The following is a 19,313-nucleotide window of genomic DNA, read 5'->3' as shown; positions in this document are numbered from 1 at the left end:
CCACCCTCCTTGCCTATCCCAATTCTTTTCACCATTCTTAGGAGTTTGACATGGTCCTTTCAAACCCTTATGTGTGTGCATTTACACACTTATAGGACATCAGAAATATATAATTGATACTTAATTTTACTTAAATGGGATCATATTGTAGATATTATTGTACAACTTGCTTCTTTTGTGTAACAGTTCATCTTTTTCTGTGCACACTCATAAACCTCCTCTTCTTTTTAAACTGCTGCAGAGTATTTCTTAATATGGGCATATCATAACTGGCCACTAGTTTCTGCTGAGTGTGTGTGTGTGTGTGGCGGGGGTGTTGGGGCTGCAGTCTTTTGCTATTACAAACAGAGCTGCAGTGAACACCCTGGCCTATCCCAATGTGTATGAGACAAGACACCGGGCTTATGCCAGGGGAAATGTAGCCTCAGCTCCTGTTACCTGAGGTCATGGACAGGGTGGACCCAGGGTTCTGAGAGCTGTGGGCTCTTGTGGTCACCAGGTAGAAAGGCACAGCTGGGGTGAGGCCCTGCAGTCTGACTGAGTGGCCACCAGAGGAGTACCACAGGTGACAAGGCTCTTCCTCACGAGCCAGAACACTGCCCCTGTGCCTGGAATGTTCTCTCAGCTTTTCATGATCTGGCCATCGCTCCCTGAAATCTGAGACAACATTTCAACCAGCTCTGCCCCTACCTTAAGCATGCTGTCTTGGCTGTGGCAACCCTTAGAATTTATTATTCCTGACTGTGTTGTCGATGGACTGTCCTTCTTGTATAACCACACTTCTAATGCAAACCAAAGGCAGCTGAAGGACCCTTAAGAGATCAATCAGAAAGTCACAGAAGTTTCACAGGGGATTCTCTATTGTAATAACTTAGGAAGAGGTAATCCTGAACTATAGGCCATAAGAGCTCTGTAGAACAGGACATCTAGACCTGCCAACGCTCATAAGCTGCAATGAATTTACCAGACCCTCTGGCTTCACAGATTACTTGTGATTAATAAATCATTCTTGTACAGCTCTTCCTTCAACCCTCACCCACCCCCAATAAGCCACAAATTACCAAAGACAGGATGTCTCACTTTGGAATGGAGTTGAAAATGCATGTGGCTCTTACTCGGCAAGCACCTGAAGAGGGCCCTATGAAGCAGCCAGGCTGACTGCTGGAGAACAAAAAGGCCCAGCGCAGCACCTGCTGCAGCGGGCCTGTGACCAGCTCCAGAGCCCAGGCAGAGGTGGCAAAGGGCTAGATCAGCAAACAGAGGTCAAGCAGCTATTTGACATATTAAAGAAGCTGTCACAGAGCATACACAATTCACAACCCAACCAAGAGTACAGACCCAAAATACTGTAGAAAAAAGGATGAAGCCCTGAGGTTGGAGGGCACTGGGAATGTCCTTCTCAGAAGGAGAGCTGGCTAAGCTCTGAGGGGAGGAGAATACTTGGGCAGGCAGGACAAGGGTGAGAGAAAAAGTGCACAAAGAAGCACAGTTCCTTATAATTCAACTAGTGGCCCGGTGCACGAAATTCATGCATGGGGGTGGGGGGGGTGTCCCTCAGCCTGGCCTGCACCCTCTCCAATCTGGGACCCCTCGGGGTATGACATCCCTCTCGCAATCCAGGACCACTGGCTCCTAACCACTTACCTGCCTGCCTGCCTGATCACCCCTAACCACTCTGCATGCTCGCCCCGAACTGCCTCCCCCCACCGGCCTGATCGTCCCCAACTGCCCCCCACTGCCGGCCTGCTTGCCCTTGACTGCCCCCCCTGCTGGCCTGCTCGCCTCCAACTGCTCCCCTGCTGTCCTGATTGCCCCCACTGCCGATCTGCTCGCCCCAAACTGCCCCCTGCTGGTCTGCTTGCTCCCAACTATCCACCCGCTGGCCTGATCACCCCCAACTGCCCTTCCCTCCTGGCCTGATCGCCCCTAACCGCCTCTGCCTCGGCCCCACAACCCTGGCTTTGTCCGGAAGGTCTCCTGGTCTAATTAGCATACTACCCTTTTATTAGTATAGATAGCTTTGAAAATCTGGGCTTGGGCTTGTCTTACATTTGGGAAGACAAAAAAAACTTCTGAGGAAGAGAGATGGGGTTGGTCGCCAGGCGCACAAGTAGCAGTGGAATGAGGTGCCTCCAGGAGCCCTCAGTCCCTGAGCACCACTGTCTAAGCAGACTGAATACCTGACCTTGGTGAGTTTCCTCATAAATAAACAGGTCAGCGAAACAGCAGTACAGACATATAGATAACAGTAAATATCAGAACCGGAAGGGGCCAACTGCAAATAAACTATCAAAAGAAAATTCTGAGCCTGGACATTCAAAAAAGAATGTCTTTAGTGTTAAAGGAAATATAAAACAGAATCACCAGGAATAAATGTCTATGAAAACATCTTATTCTTAAAAAATGATAATAAAAAACTGCAACTTACATGGTTAAAAATATAAAACTCACAACTTAAAGTGGAAAACAATATCCAAGCTGATTTTAGCTTAAAAAACCTATGTGGCCCTAGCCAGTTTGCGTCAGTGGATAGAGCGCTGGCCTGCAGACTGAACAGACCCGGGTTTGATTCCAGTCAAGGGTACGTGCCTGGGTTGTGGGCTTGGTCCCCAGTAGGGGGTGTGCAGGAGGCAGCTGATCAATGATTCTCTCTCATCATTGATGTTTCTATCTCTCCCTCCCTCTCCCTTCCTCTCTGAAATCAATAAAAATAAAGAAACAAAACAAACCTATCTGGTAGACATACAACATTCTGGTTTAAATATAGGGAGGTAAACTATTCCACACATGAATGCATGGGAAACACTGTTACCAAACAATATTTTTTCTATTTAATCCTAAAATGTACATTATTTAAAAATTAAAATTATTTGGGCTATTAGCCCAGTGAAGGAATGAGAATACCTTTTAAAGCATTTTTGTTAATAGTGAAAAATAGTTTTGTTTCCTGCAGGTGTTCTGGTTAAATACCCAGAATGAAAAATGAAACAAACACTGAAATCTTTTACATTAGAAAGAGTTCTGTTTCTTTTTTCAGAGGAAGGGAGAAACCTTTCATTACTCAATATTACTTCCTTAGCACCTTTGAACAATATGAGGGTTCTGATTTGAAAAGCACCGTCTCTGTAGCAGAAGTTTTTACCACCCCTCAAATCTGAAGCCATCAGTAGGCGCTAAAGACACAGCTCACAAATGAGAAAACATTTCTGACTAAAGACCTACACATGCAAACAGTATATGTTATAATTACAGGGCTGGGTTTCATTCATGTTGAAACCATGTATGTGGCAATGATTTATTTCCTGCTGGCTCTGCCACTTGCTGGCAGGGGACGTGAGCCAGTTGTCACTGGGATGATGCCATCTGCCTTGCTGGCTCACCAGTTCTAGGGAGTGGACAAGACAGGTATGGTCTGTGGTGTTAGGGCCCCAGCAGAAGCATCATGTCTTGTTACAGCTAGCCTCGCCTGGCTCAGATGCCACCAACCAGATTTCCCAAATTTCCAGTCCCTTCCAAAGCCCTGGTCAAATGCCTGGTCACTGCACATGCCCCCAAATACACACAGCGGAAGAGGAACCTTATTTCTGGAGCTTCCACAGCCTCAGTTCCTACTTGATTCCTAGCACCAAAGGCCTGCCCAGAGTCAGAGCTAATGTTTCACTGACTGTAATTATTATTAACTAGAGTCCAGGTGCACAAAATTCATGCACGGGGGAAGAGGAGGGTGTGTCCCTCAGCCCAGCCTGTACCCTCTCCAATCTGGGACCCCTCGAGGGCAGTCGGATATCCCTCTCACAATCCAGGACTGCTGGCTCTCAACAGCTTGCCTGCCTGCCTGTCTGATTGCCCCTAACCACTTCTGCCTGACAGCCTGATCAACCCCTAACCACTCCCCTGCCAGCCTGATTGATGCCTAACTGCTCCCCTGCTGGCCTGGTAACCCCTAACTGTCATCCCTTGCCAGCCTGGTCTTCCCTAACTGCTCTCCCCGGCTGGCCTGGTCACCCCCAACTGCCCTCCCCTGCAGGCCTGGTTCCCCCCAACTGCCCTCCCCTGCAGGCCTAGTTCCCCCCAACTGCCCTCCCCTGCAGGCCTGGTTGCCCCTAACTGTCCTCCCCTGAAGGCCTGGTCACCCCCAACTGCCCTCCCCTGCAGGCCTGGTTCCCCCCAAATGCCCTCCCCTGCAGGCCTAGTTCCCCCCAACTGCCCTCCCCTGCAGGCCTGGTTGCCCCCAACTGCCCTCCCCTGCTGGCCTGGTTGACCCCAACTGCCCTCCCCTGCAGGCCTGGTCACCCCTAACTGCTCTCCCCTGCTGTCCCGATCGCCCACAACTGCCCTCCCCTGCAGGCCCTCTTGTGGCGGCCATCTTGTGTCCACATGGGGGCAGCCATCTTTGACGACATGGGGGCAGCCATCTTGTGTTGGAGTGATGGTCAATTTGCATATTACTCTTTTATTAGATAGGATATTTATAAAATAACCATAATACATATCCTCTTTATGCACTAAGGGCTTCGCCAGGGCAGATACTGAGATTTACTTCTGTTATCTCCTGCACCTACCCTGGGCTGGTATGTAGTAGGAGCTCAAGAAATGAATAAATCATTAACTCCCTGCGTTCAATGTCTGGACAAAAGACTCAACAATGTGAGGAAGGCACTTGAGGCAATAATAAAAAACAAAAATATTGCTAATAAAAAAGTAAAGAAAAATAAGACTTGGTGGTGGTGGTAGTCTGGGGAAACACACTTTCATACACTGTTAATCAAGACACAAATGGTATAACCCTTTCCCAAGCTGATGTGGCAACATCTACCAATACTGTTGGCAAAGTCAGGGGCACCAGTTATGCTACCAGAGAACGATGGCAGGGAAGCCCACTGGAAAACCTGAGAGAAGATCCAGGTTTCCACAAAGCCATAGACCAGCTGTGGGATCAAGAACAAATCCCTGCACATCTCTGAATTTCAGCTTCTTGCTCGCAGTGATAGGATCAAGTAGGTCATCTCCAGGACCCTGTGCAGCAGGCATGAAAATGGGAGCCAGAGCTCTTCAGCATCTCCTGTTAGTTTAGGGCTGACTTGAGTGAGTATGGAGGTGCCCAAGTTTCTAAGAGTCTTCATTCCAGAAGATCTACTCCTCAGATACTCTTCAGGAGAGATAATAATTGAAGCCTCAGACCTCTTCCCCTTAGCTGACCAGACCTCTTCCCTTTAGCTGAACATCTGGCTTCCTGGTTCAGAGGATGGAGAACTTTATCGCATCCAGCACAGAAACACCAGAGACAAGTTGCTGCACTCCAGGACCAGGGTCAGGCCCAGCCAGTCGAGAACGGCGTCTTTCATTTTCGTCCCCCTATCAGGTTGCTAGGAAGAGTGGGAGACCCTGCTAATGCCATGTGGGAAACCCCCCAACAATTATCCAAATAATGGAAAATCAGGTCTAATCTAACTAAAATCAACCAAATTCCTTAGAGTCTTTCTTAAATAAAATCAATAAGTGCATAATAACTAAGGACATCATCAGCATATTCATAAGTTCTTTCATGGTGGGTAAACTTTATAGTACCATTATTATCAGGTTTTGCAACAGATTACACCTAAGAGGCTATAACAGGCACAAAAACTGTGCAGTCTTCCATTCTGTCTATCTCTTCTGTACCATCCTCCGGCAGTCTCCATTAGTAAGGAGATCAGGTTTGGCACCACCTCCTTGACGCTAGTCCTCTTGGCTTCTCAGGTGTCCGAGCATTCCTATGAACACCCACTTGCCCAGGAGACTCACCCAGACTCGTGGGGCTGCAGGCCCTTTCCAGGGTCCTCCTGACTCTGGATTCCCATGACCATATTCAGCAGAACATAGTTCCACAGATGGTATCAGGTCCCTGCTCAGAGAGACTGGCTAATGTGTTCCTTCAATGCGGAACCTGGGACCGTTTTTCTGTCAACACACCGTGAATCTTCCAGAGGGGTGTTAAATTCCCTAAACTTATTTAGTTTTTGCAAAGCATCACATTCCAGGCTTAATGTCTGACAGCCTATCCTTTGAGAATCCTCAGGAAGCCCCTGACCTCTGACTTCTGTTTTAGAAACCTCGCTGAACAATAGGACTGCCCTTTCTCACTTAGAGCAGACCTCAAGATTCCAAAATCCCTTGTTAAGTGATGCTAAGCACCCAGTGTTTTTAAACCCACTCAGATGTTTGTTGGAAACTACCCAAAGTGCACTGCCCAATCCACAGACAGCTATACAACAGCAAGACTCACGGAACTCCTGTGTGGAAGCGACAGGGCTGAAACCTTTCTATATTAGATAGTAACTACCTCCCTCTTCCAGCCCCACCCCAGACTAGCGCTACCCAGAGTAAGTCAGGGATCATAAGATAGACATGCATGGTTTTGAAGCTCTTAGAAAATGAAGCAGGTCCACCTCCCTTCTCTCTCATTCTTTCCCCTCCACTCTCTATTAGGGCCCCTCATCAGGCTGGGAGCAGCTCATGGCAGCTGCTCAGCCCTGCACACAATCTGCCCTTTCACCTTCATCTCTGTCCTTATTTCACTCTAGGGATCAGGACCAGCAAAACATAGGGCTGCTCAAGAATCAAATCTATCTGTTAATTCCCTACCTACTCCAAACAAGTTAATATCCCTGACCTAGCCCCGGCTGGTGAGAGTGTGGCTTCTGGAACTAGAGCTGCAATTTAAGACAGAAGCTGCCATGGGCATCAGGCGGGGGCTAACCAAAGGTCTGAACCATCTGATCCCTCCCGGTGAAACTCCTCTATTCCAATAACTTAATGTGAGCAGTTGTTACATCAGAGAGGCTATTGTTCTATTTTTTTTATAAGAATGTATTCATGAATTACTTGTGAAGTTAGACTGAGATATGTAGGGACTAAAAAGAAATATGCAGTATATTATTGATGGGAACACAGTTATCCACAGCTCTGAGGATTTTACGCAAACAGTGGTCTCTACACTGGGCTACAATCCCACCTGTTTCACTAGCCCTTCATTTCCCCATGTGTAAAATATCGGGGCTGGAGCTCATTAATTCTAACACTTGCAGATCTTGTATCTAGCAGGAGCTACAATGGGACAGGTCAAGGGCCATGTTCATACAGGACAAGGACAACATGCTCCGCTAAATGAAGCATCAAGTCAGGAGGGGGGATTGGAGGGTGAGGAGGGAAGGACATCTATGTCATTCATTAAATAAAGGAAACCTCAAGTCTCATGTTATGATTTAAGAGGAAATCAATCATGACTGTTTATGTTTAACTTATGATGGTGGCCATAGCCTGGCTATGCTTTAAATACAAACTATCATTCATAGATGAAAAAATGGAACTGTTATATTCCCCCCAAATGATGTGCTATTGTTGTGTTTTTCAATGAAATTTTGCTGCCACACAAATTATAGCACCTTAACAAGAAGTATGAGCTAAAACAGAAGTGCCAGCTCACAGATCTCAAGAAATGGTCCGAGCTGCTTACCACCTACAGTTGTCAATACAACATTTAACAGAATCACTTCTTCCTCCATGTCCTCATTTGTTTTATACTAACTCTAATGTGGCAGCTCTAATGGCTAAGGAAAGTAGATTAACAATAAAAGTGTATGATCTATATCGGGCCTCAGAGGGAGGATAGGGGAGGGTGGGGGAGGGGGGAGAGATCAACCAAAGGTCTTGTGTGCATGCATATGAGCCTAACCAATGGTTAAGTTCAACAGGGGGTTGGGGCATCCGTGGGGAGGGGTGTGGGATGGGAATGAGGGGATGAGGACAAATATGTGACATCTTAATCAATAAAGAAATTAAAAAAAAAGTGTATGATCTATTCTTATATAATATGAATTTAAATGAAAACAACTTGAACTAGGATTATTTCTTTCAGAACAAATCGCCCCATTTTCTCCAACACCCTACCCTACAACAGAAAAACACAATACACATTACAACCACAGATGCATTACTTTCCTAAAAAGAGGTAACTTGGGCTCTGCCAAGGCTAACAGACAAACAGATTTAGCTCCTGGACAATAGCTCAAACAGTCCATTGGGGTAACACTGAAGATGGTTTGGGAATTAATGTAGAGGCCGACACACCTTGTTTACTTGAAAACCAAATACACAACAGCTTCTACACTGACAGCCTCTGTACCAGAGGAGCCTTGGGAAATCTCCAGTGACGACTTATCTCCCATTATCTTTTATTCCCAAATGCAAATGGTACATATTGAGCTTAAGTGAGGAAAAACAACTAGGAAATGAGCAGCCCAGATTCTTTTGGATTCTAAAATTGGAGATAATGTTGAAAGGAATGAAATGGTTCTGAAAAGTCCTTTAAACCCAGAGGGAAATCAGTGCAGCATCAACTTATCTTTGGTACATAGTCAAGAAAGCCAAGCTGGGAATGTAGCAGGAGACAATGGGAACAACACATCCTCCACATTCCATAGGCAGGTTGTGGATGTAGTCCCCTGAGCACAACAGCAACCACAGGAGCACACGGGTGTCCCTTGCACCCCAGCACACGTTCTTACCTCTAACATTGGTCTGGCACTATCATGGACAGACAGGATGTGGGTCACCTTGTTCCTGCTCAACTGTTCTGCATCTCTGGCATCTGTCACAGAAGGAAAAGATGGGCATGTCATTACTCTGCAACTGATTCCTCCTCAAGTCTAGCCAGAAAACGCCCCCAAAATGACTTACATCTTTCTTTCTTGAAACTTCATAATTGACCATACCCAAAATAATCTAGGTCTAGGAACTAGAGGGCTATCTCTTTTATGTGTTTTGCAGATAACTATGTTTATTTCTGACTGGCTCAGAAGATGAAAAGGTAATAAGATAGAAAACACGGTGATCATGAGTACGGCTGTTTAAAGGAAGTGAACCCATGAGATCATTTTGTAGGTGATAATTGCAAATTGTAGACCCAATAAAACACATAACACTAAAGATGTTTAAAATGTATTAAAATTACCTTTTAATGATTAATAATCCAAGTTAAAATTAATCACAAAAGACTCACTACTGTGTAAAAAAATAGGAACCTGCCAGAGATGACCCTGCCTTGATGTCAAAAGTAGGAATGGGTCCAGACATGCAGACAAGACTGTGGTTTACATAGGTTCACTTTAGGGCAAAAGTAAAAATGGAACATTTTCTAGAAATGCTAACAGAATTGTCCCTAAGTTATGAGTCGGCTATTAAATTATCTGCATATGAAACCAAGGAGACACCCATTACATTACTTTCCAATGTAGAATAAAGACTGCATGAATTTCACCACGTTGAAACACATCTCTAATTTATGAAACAGGTCCAGCAAGAAATAAGGTGGTCACTTGCCTCTGTCCTGGCCTGGGCTGAGCTTTTTAAAATGATAGAGGGTAAAACAGACTGAAAGTCAACTGTTTAATTATCAAGTTTCTGGAGAATATTTAATGACATGGGAAAATGCTCAGGATATAATGTTAAACAGAGGGTAAAACAGGTACAAAACTATAAATACAATATAAATAAAATTTGTAAAAACACATAAAGATAGACACACCTAGGTGGGTAAAACTGCTGTAAAGAATTAGCCCCAAAAGTGGTCATCTTTAAGAGAGGTAATTACAAGTGTTTTCATTTTTTTCTTTTTTATATATTTTCTAAAAGTTTAACATGCTTATGAACTATTGCGGGGGGGGGGGGGAGGGGTTGCTTGTTAAAAAGGCAGATTCCTGGGCTCCAACTTAATTCAAGGTCCAAGACAGGGCTGAGGAAAATGCATTTCTAATGAGCCTTGATGATGGAACAAAACCTAAGAATACTGTTGTAAATATTCTGCAATGAGCATGCACCACTCTTAATGAAAGAAAAAAAAACTTTAAAAGTAATATTAAAATATTGGTTTTAAGACTCTCTTCACTGCTCTAGCCATCTCAAGCTTCAAATTCAGATATGCACAGCAGCCATCTCCCTCACACACACAGGACTGCATTCTGACCCTCCCCACCCAGCTATCTATCACCAAGGTGCAGCCCTCAGTGAGCTCTGAATTAGGCAGGAACTGGAATCATTTGGGATCCACCGGCTGCCAGTCTCCACATTCTCACCAAAATGTGATTTTCCAGTCATCACTAGTGCATTTGTGAATCTACAAGTGAAACAAGAGCAACTAGAGCATCTAGTGTTCACAGAGGAGACAGACAGAAAGGCAGGGGAGATGGGCTCTTTAAGGCAAGCTCGGGACACTGGAGGGCAGGAGCTTCCAGATTCTGATCCTGCCCAAGATTTGGATTTAATGGTCAATATTTGTTTAAATATAGTTTTTGTCTTTTTAAAAACAGCTTTACTGGGATCATTCATGTGCCATAAAATTCACCCTTTTAAAGTATACAACTCAAGGGTTTTAGCATATGCAGAGTTTTTTAATCATCACCACAATCTAACTTTAGAACATTTTCATCACCCCGTAAATATGCTTTTGTAACACAGATTAAGATGAACAATAAAAAAAGTGGTTTTGGAATAAGATTACACATATTTGCATACAGAAGACCACTCAACACCACAAATAAGACACTGACTCCAAAGAAAATGGCAGTTCCTGCAGGACTATGCTCCTTTTGCTCTGTGCTTTTTCTTTCCTTAAAGCAACACCCACACTGTTACCCTTTCCCTAAGCACAGGCTATGCCCATCAACTTGAGAGTGCACAAAATGTTTCATCAAAGTTACTGATGACACTGAACCTTTTATTCCTCAGGACTCCGTGTTGTTGATGGTTCTGGGTGGCTGCCTACAACTACGGAATGAGCTACGAATGCAGCTGTGAGGCTCTGACTAGGGGGTTATCAGCTCACTGACATGCACATGCGTAGCCTGGAGGTGCAGGACTCAGTCCTGTGCTGCTCAAACCGGGGCCTGTCAAGCAGAAGCTAGGCATCACCTGGAAGCATGCTGGAAATGCAGGCTCCCAGGCGCCCTACATACCTGCATAGTCACAGCCCACCCTGGAATAAGAACGCTGGAAGGAAGGCTGTGTGCACTTTACATGGGGCCCCTGCCTCACTGCAGTATGTTGGTGCCATTTCTAAGCTAGAAAACAATTCACAGACACTTGTCATCACAAACACAGCAAGTCGGTATTAATAAAATCAATGGGAAGATTACAGTTTAGAATTCAAATGGAAAAAAGTCTACAGGAAAATGTGCTGACAATGGTTATCTCAGGATAGGAGGTTTTGGGAATTTTTCATTCTAACATTTCCATCATGTTTGGGTTTTATTTTATTTTTTATTTTGTTGATTTGAGAGAGAGAGACCAAGATGAAGAGAGAGGAAGGGGAGAAAAGAGAGAGAGAAACATCAACTTCTTGTTCCACTTATTTATGCACTCACTGGTTGCTTCTTATATGTGCCTTGATGAGGATTGAACCCGCTACCTTGGCATTTTGGATAATGCTCTAACCAAATGAGCTATCCAGCCAGGGCTCATGTTTGGATTTTTAAATTTTATTTTAACTGATAAGTCTACATTTTTTTATAATGAAAGAAGACAAAAATTTAAAAGTACTGTTCACAAAATTCAATGGAACTTGCATTAATAAGTAAATGAACAGACAGCCCCTTATTGGTGAAAAACAGCTAACCATGTTCTTTTCCTCTCTCTGCCACCATCTCCTTTGGCCCTGGACTCCTTGTCGCCTGTCTCCCTTTACCCTCCCCATCTCCGACACTCTTCCCTCCCACCAGGTCTGCTTTAGCAGGCCTTCTGAAGAGGAACTGTCACTTTCACACAATGGGAGCACTAAAACAGAAACACCCAACATAGTCTTCTCTGCTACTGAATGTTCCCTGCCTCACTGGGAGGAAAACTCCACCCATTACTGGGTGGACCTCATGGAGGGAGCAGGTGGATTCCTATAAGATGCTGTCCTAAAGGGCAAAGTGACAGCCCCATGCTTCCTCAGGAAGGAAAGTTAGCACTCTATACTGACACAGAAGATGGACGGGGTAAAAAGTCCCAGGATGTGGGTGATGCCAGAATGGCTATGGGAAATAAGCTAGTCCAACAAAGTCAAGCAGAATTTCTTCTGAATAAAATTAACAAAAATATATTCAAAGAAGCATTAGAAATTAACACTAGTAACACAAATGGTCAAGAAAAACATATACTTGGGAGGAAAGAACTTCTTTGGCAATGCCTGTTCAATACTCAAAGCACCTGCTGCACTGTTTGTGAACTCAAAAGGATGGCCATGCAGGGTGAGGGGGGCAGGAGGGGAGAAGGAAGGTCTCTGCTATAAAGAGACCAAATCCCTTCTGCTCTGACACCGAAGCCCAAGCCATGTTCAAAGTTATTTCCAAAACAACTTCTGCCTCCCAAGCTGAGAATCTGCTGAGTGATGGGCAAGAGATTCCAATCCACTTGCAGTTATGCTTCACATTGTAAAACTGAAAGACTTCTAGTTACAAATTACTACGCACTGTAATAACTTCTAGTTATAAATTAACTGTTAGTGGGTTCAACCTTTAAGTAGATCTATCTCCAACCTGGATTGGGGGTCAAAATGGGGCAGTTTCTACCTTTTCCCTTCTCTACCAATCCTGACTGACATTTATTGGTCCTGAGCTTGGGCAAGTTTTTCTGTGCTTTACTCTTCTCACCTATAATGTAGGAAAATGGCAAGAGTACCACCTCAAAGGGTTGCTGGAAGTACTAAATGATATAAAATCCTGAGAACAGTGCTTGGCTGGTATGTGATAAATGGTATTGTTGTCATTATTATTATCATCATCATGACCAGATTAAGTCCAAAGGTTGTGGTATGGGCTTCAGTCTCCATCACATCTGAATGTTTCCAAATGCACAGTTACTTCAAAGAGATCTGATTCCCAGCTCTCGCTTTGTGCTCCACACCCAGCTCCCCAAGGCTAAGCTGACAGTGCCCACCGCAGGGACCCATCAGAAGCTCACCACCTCAGTCTGGTTGTTCAGACAGGAACCATAGCAATTCTTACTGAACAAAAGCTCTGACACCGCAGACATGTGCCCACACACATCACCTGCACACACAGAGCCCGAGTTTGTTTCCCACTTTTCTGGATTTTTGTGCACATCTTCAAACAATGAGGGCTTCCTGTGTCTGCTGACATTCACTTTTGCACTTGCTAAGTTGTGAGGAAGCAGCTAACCCCACCCTCTTGGCCTAGGGAGAAGCCGATCTTTGAATTTTCTACTTCCTGCCTCATGTCTGGGCAGAGCCAGCTGCCAGTTACAGGTTTCTCAAATGAGAGGCTCTCATCAAAGACTGGGATCCAGAAGCCAGGTTTGTCTGTGGGTTTTTCTCTAGGCGGAAAAATCACCAGGTGCAGGGAAATTGTTTGTAAATCATTGCCAAGTTAAAAAGAAAAAGAGAAAAGGAAGTTGCAGTGTGACATGCAGAGGATTCTACTGGAAGGAAGGAAGGAAGGGAGGGAGGGAGGGAGGGAGGGAGGGAGGGGGGAAGGGAGGAAGGAAAGAAGGGAGGAAGGAAAGAAGGGAGGGGAGGGGAGGGGAGGGGAGGGGAGGGGAGGGGAGTGGAGGGGAGGGGAGGGGAGGGGAAGGAGTAGTACAGAAGAGCATTAGATGGTGGAATTGAGGAGACAATGGCCACCAGGACTAAGACCTGAGGAGTGGTGCTGATCCATACACTGAAAAATAAAGATCTCTGAGAGAGTAAAAAGGAATTCCATTAATTTTTCTTTAAACATTTCTATACTGGTGATTGGGTGTAGTAGGCATACATTATTTGTAATTCAAAAAGATAAAAAAAATGACTAAATGAGATGTCATGCTAAAGCACAGATGGCAGTTGGACAGTGTCCTAGAGAAGCCACAATCCTCTCAACTGGGGCTCCACACTTGCTGTGTAATCTCATCAGCACCTACTGCACGCCTGGCATGGGGTGGGTGCTAGGAACAGCTATATCCTTCCCACAGCAGATGTTTGCCCACAGAAGGTGTATGGCTCCCATTTCCAGACGAGGAGGGTGAGGAGCCTGCCCCTGGTGGAAGTGCTACGTACCAGGCATGAAATGGGTGCTTCTGCTGCACTGTCTGGCTCAGCCCTCACCACAGCCCCAGGGCCGAGGTTATCATCCGCTCTCACACAGAGGTTGCTTAAAGTGTCGAGGGCAAACATCTGGCTCATGGGCTGTGGGGTAGCTGAAATCCAAGACAAGATCAACTCTGCAGGACCTGTTCCTCTGCTCAGTACATGCTCGAGGACCAGGATACGTATCCACATCAGACTCCTAGCACAGTGCCTTGCAACAAGTGTGTGGAATAAATGAGTAAATTCACAAGCAACTATATGGACACAACACTTCTTCCCAGCTTCTTGTGTAGATAAGCCTGACACTTGATGAGTGTTTAAGAAATGCTTGGTGAATTAATATGTGAATAAAACACAACCACAGATCAACTAAAGGACTTGTATGCATGCATATAAGCCTAACCAATGGACACAGACAACAGAGGGGTGAGGGCATGAGTGGGGGGAATAGGGGAAGTAATGGGGGAATAAGGACACATATGTAACACCTTAATCAATAAAGAAATTTAAAAAATAATAATAAAAATAAAACACAACCACATACTAATGTTAGAATAGCTGATGGAAACAACAAAGCATCACCGCCTGAACAAAGACAGTGTGGTTGCTGCAGAACTCTTTAATGGGTGAAACCCACAAAGCAAGAATCCTGGAACCGTGAAGGATTCCTATGTCACTGAATATTCAGAAAATAGGTACAGATTTTAGTACAGAAAGAGTGTTAAATCTTTCCTTAAAGCTGTGAATAATGTCCCTTTATAAGAAAGTAACCCTCTATGTGTAAGGATAAAACTCTCACAAACTGTTGGCAGAAGTATTTAATTTGGTTGGTATATATTACAATTTTTAAAAATATTTTTATTGATTTTAGAGAGGAAGGGAGAGTGAGAGATATAAATATCAAATGATGAGATTCATTGATCAGCTGCCTCCTGCACGCCCCCTATTGGGGATCGAGCCCGCAACCCAGGTTTCAGTCCGCAGGCCGATGCTCTATCCACTGAGCCAAATCGGCTAGGGCCGTGGTTGGCAAATTGCGGCTCGCGAGCCACATGCGGCTCTTTGGCCCCTTGAGTGTGGCTCTTCCACAAACTACCACGGCCTGGGCGAGTCTATCTTGAAGAAGTGGCGTTAGAAGAAGTTTAAGTTTAAAAAATTTGGCTCTCAAAAGAAATTTCAATCGTTGTACTGTTGATATTTGGCTCTGTTGACTAATGAGTTTGCCGACCACTGGGGTAGGGCTACAATTTTTAATTTTTAAACACTTCACTTAATATTCTACTTCTAAGAATTTATTCTAAACTCTGTTTCAAACTCGAAGACATTCTTTCTCCCCATGAAAGCAGTTAATAATAACTCACTAAATAAACCCCTAAAGATACTGGCTCTTTAATGGATTGGAAACTGCAGGTTTCCTCTGTGTATTCTGGACTTTACTGAGCACCTCCCTACCACTGGGTGCTTTTCCCAAACTACAAAGCTCACTGATTTAGGAACTCCAGTACTATTCTTAATGAGTTCTAGTAGCAATTAGCAGCTAGCTGTCAGCTTCCTGTGCTTAATTCTCTTTGAGGGAACTAGCAAAGCTGGGAGCTTTCTGGGAAAAAGACGAACAATTATTATGCAGAGAAATCATACAGGTTGTTTTTACAATCAACTTGATTCTGAACTCACGAATTTAGGCAACAACCAGAAACTGACAGCAGTGTGTGCTGGCCTGCTTGAGGAGGGTGGAGTCTCAGATCTTATGATGAAAGTTGGCTCTCAGCCCAACAAGGCTGGCTGGTTTCTGCAGGTTTCCTCTGTGTATTCTCTCCTGTTCAGCACACCCTGTCTCCATGCTCAGGAACCAGTTTTCACTAAATTCACTCAGTGTCACACAGCATGGGCACCCAGCCCTCCTTGGAAATCAAAAGTCTGTTTGCCATCATTCACTGGGCTCCTTGGGTTTCTACTCACTTCTGTGACCACAGAACATTTTGAGACAGATAAGCTAAAAATAAAAAGTCAATAGCTGACAGCAAATCAAACACATCCTATCTAATAAAGAGGGAATATGCAAATTGACCATCATGCCATCACAAAGATGGTGGCGCCCATAGCCACAAGATGACGGCACCCAGTCCCCTCAGCCCCTCCGGAGTCCCACAGTCCTTTTGGGGCGGCAGGCGCACAGTGTGGCCGGACCCGCCCTCAGCCCTCCAGCCGCCTAGGGCCAGCCCAAGGTGCAGGCAAGCCTCGGATGGCGGCTGCCCAGCTGACACCTGAGGTGCAGGCAAGCCTCAGACGTCGGCTGCCCAGGCGACATCTAAAGCATAGGCAAGCCTCGGATGGCGGCTGTCCAGCCACCTAGGGTGGGCCCGAGGCGCAGGCAAGCCTCAGATGGCAGCTGCCCAGCTGCCCAGGGCCACCTGAGGCTCAGGTAAACAGGGCCGGCCGAGGCTTGCACTATCGGCAGTGGCAGCAGGAGAGGTGTGATGGGGGCATCACCTTCCCCTGATCGCCGGGTTGCCTCCCGCCCCTGAGGGCTCCCGGACTGTGAGAGGGGGCAGGCTGGGCTGAGGGACACCCCCTCCAGTGCATGAATTTTCATGCACTGGGCCTCTCGTATTAAATAAGCAGCAGAAAAATGTATGAAAAGAAATGTCAATACAAGATGAGAATAATCTGCTAAAGATAAAATTGCCTCTTTTCCCAGGTGATTAAAAAAACCGGTTTCTAAAAATTTATTAATAACTAGAAAAAAATGATAAAAGATTATAAATAAATTACATGGCTGCTAAATGAGTCTTTCAGCCATCTTCTTGATATGTGTACAGAATTAAAATGTGTTCGAACATGTGTACAGAATTAAAATGAAGGTAAGAGGTCCAATTGGAACTTGCAAGCTCATACCACTCAGTCAACACTGGCCAAGAGGTCCAGCATGAGGATGAGGGTCCAGTCCATAAGGGGTCTAGCACAAGTGGTGGCCACCTCCAGACCAGACTTTGAATAAACCAAGTTTACGCCTTGTTTCGATCATGAGTGAGAAGGCTAAAGCTGACCTCTTAAAAAGCAAACTTACCTTTGGGTGGAAACACCCAAATGTCCATCAATAGATGAATGAATAAACAAAATGTGGTATATACATAAAATGGAATATTATTCAGCCTTAAAAAGGAAGATAATTCTGACACATGCTACAGCATAGATGCACCTTAAGGACATTATGTCAAGTGAAACCAGCCAGACACAAAAGGACAAATACTGCATGATTTCACTCATGTGAGGCCCCTAGAGTAGTCAGATTCATAGACACAGAGTAGAATGGTGGTTACCAGGGGCTGGGGTGGGGAGAAGGAGGTAGTGTCTAATGGGTACTATCATTAGTACTAAGTGGGTATTAAAAGTACTAACTTCCAGTTGGGGAAATCAAACGGTTCTGGAGAAGGATGGTGGTGATGGTTACAAGCAATGTGAATGTAGTTAATGCCACTGAACTGTACACTTACAAATTGTTAAAATGGCATATTTTACATTATACCTATTTTACCACAATAATACAAAAGAAAAGAGAACTCACCTTTGAAGTTGCCAATATACAGGCCAGGCAGGATCTAGGGAAGAGACACAGACCAGATGTGAGTGTTAGGGACCTAAAACTGACAGTGTTTTGCATAGAGGCTGAACCCTCAGCAGAGTAGCTGGAGCACAGCTTAGGCTTGTCACCTGCCACATCCACTCCCAGCACCTCCCTAGATGGACATCACACACAAGTGAGCATCCCTGTCTCCAGGCTCTTGCCTTCCCATGGCCAATAGTAAGCCTGCCCAAATAACCTATTGATGGTCGCATGTTGGTGCCCATCGATTCGTGGAACTTGAAAGACCAGGATTCTCCATGACTCCTCCTTTTCTCAGTATACTCTACACACACCCTCTACACCTGCTGCACATACAAGGCTTCTCTCACAGCTCTAGCAAACCTGCCCTCTGCTGTCTGAGGCCTTTGTGCATGCTGTTCCCACTGTTAGGCAGCTATGACTCATGCCCAAAGGAGTCCTGTCCTGATCCCCAAGTCTGGAGTAGACCTTGCTTCAGTGCCCACAGTCTGCTGTGCTCTCCTTGTAGTGATGCTATCACAGGGGCACTACAAGGTGAAGGTCTGTGCCCGCTGCTGGGCTGGAAAACTTTCTGGGCAGCAAACACATCCTGTCACTCACAGCTGCACACCCAGCTCCTGGCTCAGGGCTTGGCCCATGATTATCATTCAACAAAAAATTGCTAAATGAATGAATGGACTGTCTAAATGGGCAAGTTAATTAAGAATATACATTTGCTCCTAAATGTCTACTTCTCCTAAGAAGTGTTTTCAAACCAAACTATCCACCAGAATCTGTTAAAATTCAAATTTCTGGACAAGCCCTCAGCCCCAGCCCCCATATAAAATGATTCAGTAGATCTGAGATGAGAACGGGGACTTATTTTTCACACTTTGCAAAATACGAAACCAGAAAATCATTCCCGTCTTTCCAATACATTGTATGGAAACTCTAAAGTCCAATTAGGGACACTGCAGCAGAAGCTACAGTACCAGACAGATTTCCCAGTGCACACAGCACACAGGTCTTGATGACACTTCCCTACAGATCCCCAGTGCCCAAGCAATACCCTCATGTCAGCACCACTACCCTGTACCCGGCTCTGCTCCATATTCCCTATTTTTTGCTCACTTCCACTAAGAGATCTGAAAGCAGCACCCAGTGATGCTCTTCAGGGCATGGATTTTATTGGGCATCTTTGCCTTGCTAAAAACCGATGGCATATGCACAAACGACGGTAGGGCCTGACCTCTCTATACAAAGCAGCCACATTTGGGTTCTTTTGTTGAGACCACAGACCCTGATGTAGGCCTTTTAATCCAGAAAAAATACACAAATGCAAATAAGTTTCACAGACCATCAGGCAAGTCACCAACTAGCAAAGTCCTACCCACCCTGAAAGCAGCATCCCCACCCATACTCCAAGGACCAGTTGGAGGTTACTGACAGGAGACTCCTCCCTCCTCTGGACTCCACTTAGCACTTCCTTCTACTCCTCAGCCCTCCCCTCTGACTTACTGCAATAGCTTCCTAGACATCTCCCTACCTCTGGACTTGGCAACTCCAAAGATTCCTCAACCTACCTCCAAGGTGCAAAGCTCATCATGTGATATTTCAGATTAAGATCTTCTT

At 45.2% G+C, this 19,313-nt stretch overlaps 1 protein-coding gene across 4 annotated transcripts in view; it reads right to left on the bottom strand.

Annotated features, from left to right (window-relative positions):
• DUSP22 (dual specificity phosphatase 22) overlaps positions 1–19,313 on the bottom strand; it is a 67,455-nt gene that overhangs the window by 39,071 nt on the left and 9,071 nt on the right. For all 4 annotated transcript variants that reach the window (XM_079776255.1, XM_079776254.1, XM_079776256.1 and 1 more), the window contains exons 2-3: positions 17,664–17,697; positions 8,547–8,629 (exon numbers count right to left, since the gene is read on the bottom strand). In XM_079776255.1, the coding sequence (XP_079632381.1) occupies positions 8,547–8,629; positions 17,664–17,697 (117 nt within the window). The remainder of the gene's footprint in view (positions 1–8,546; positions 8,630–17,663; positions 17,698–19,313) is intronic.

The sequence above is a fragment of the Cnephaeus nilssonii genome (assembly GCF_951640355.1).
Source record: "Cnephaeus nilssonii genome assembly, chromosome: 7".
Taxonomy (NCBI): Eukaryota; Metazoa; Chordata; class Mammalia; order Chiroptera; family Vespertilionidae; genus Cnephaeus; species Cnephaeus nilssonii.
This window is presented reverse-complemented; position numbering and strand designations above follow the sequence as displayed.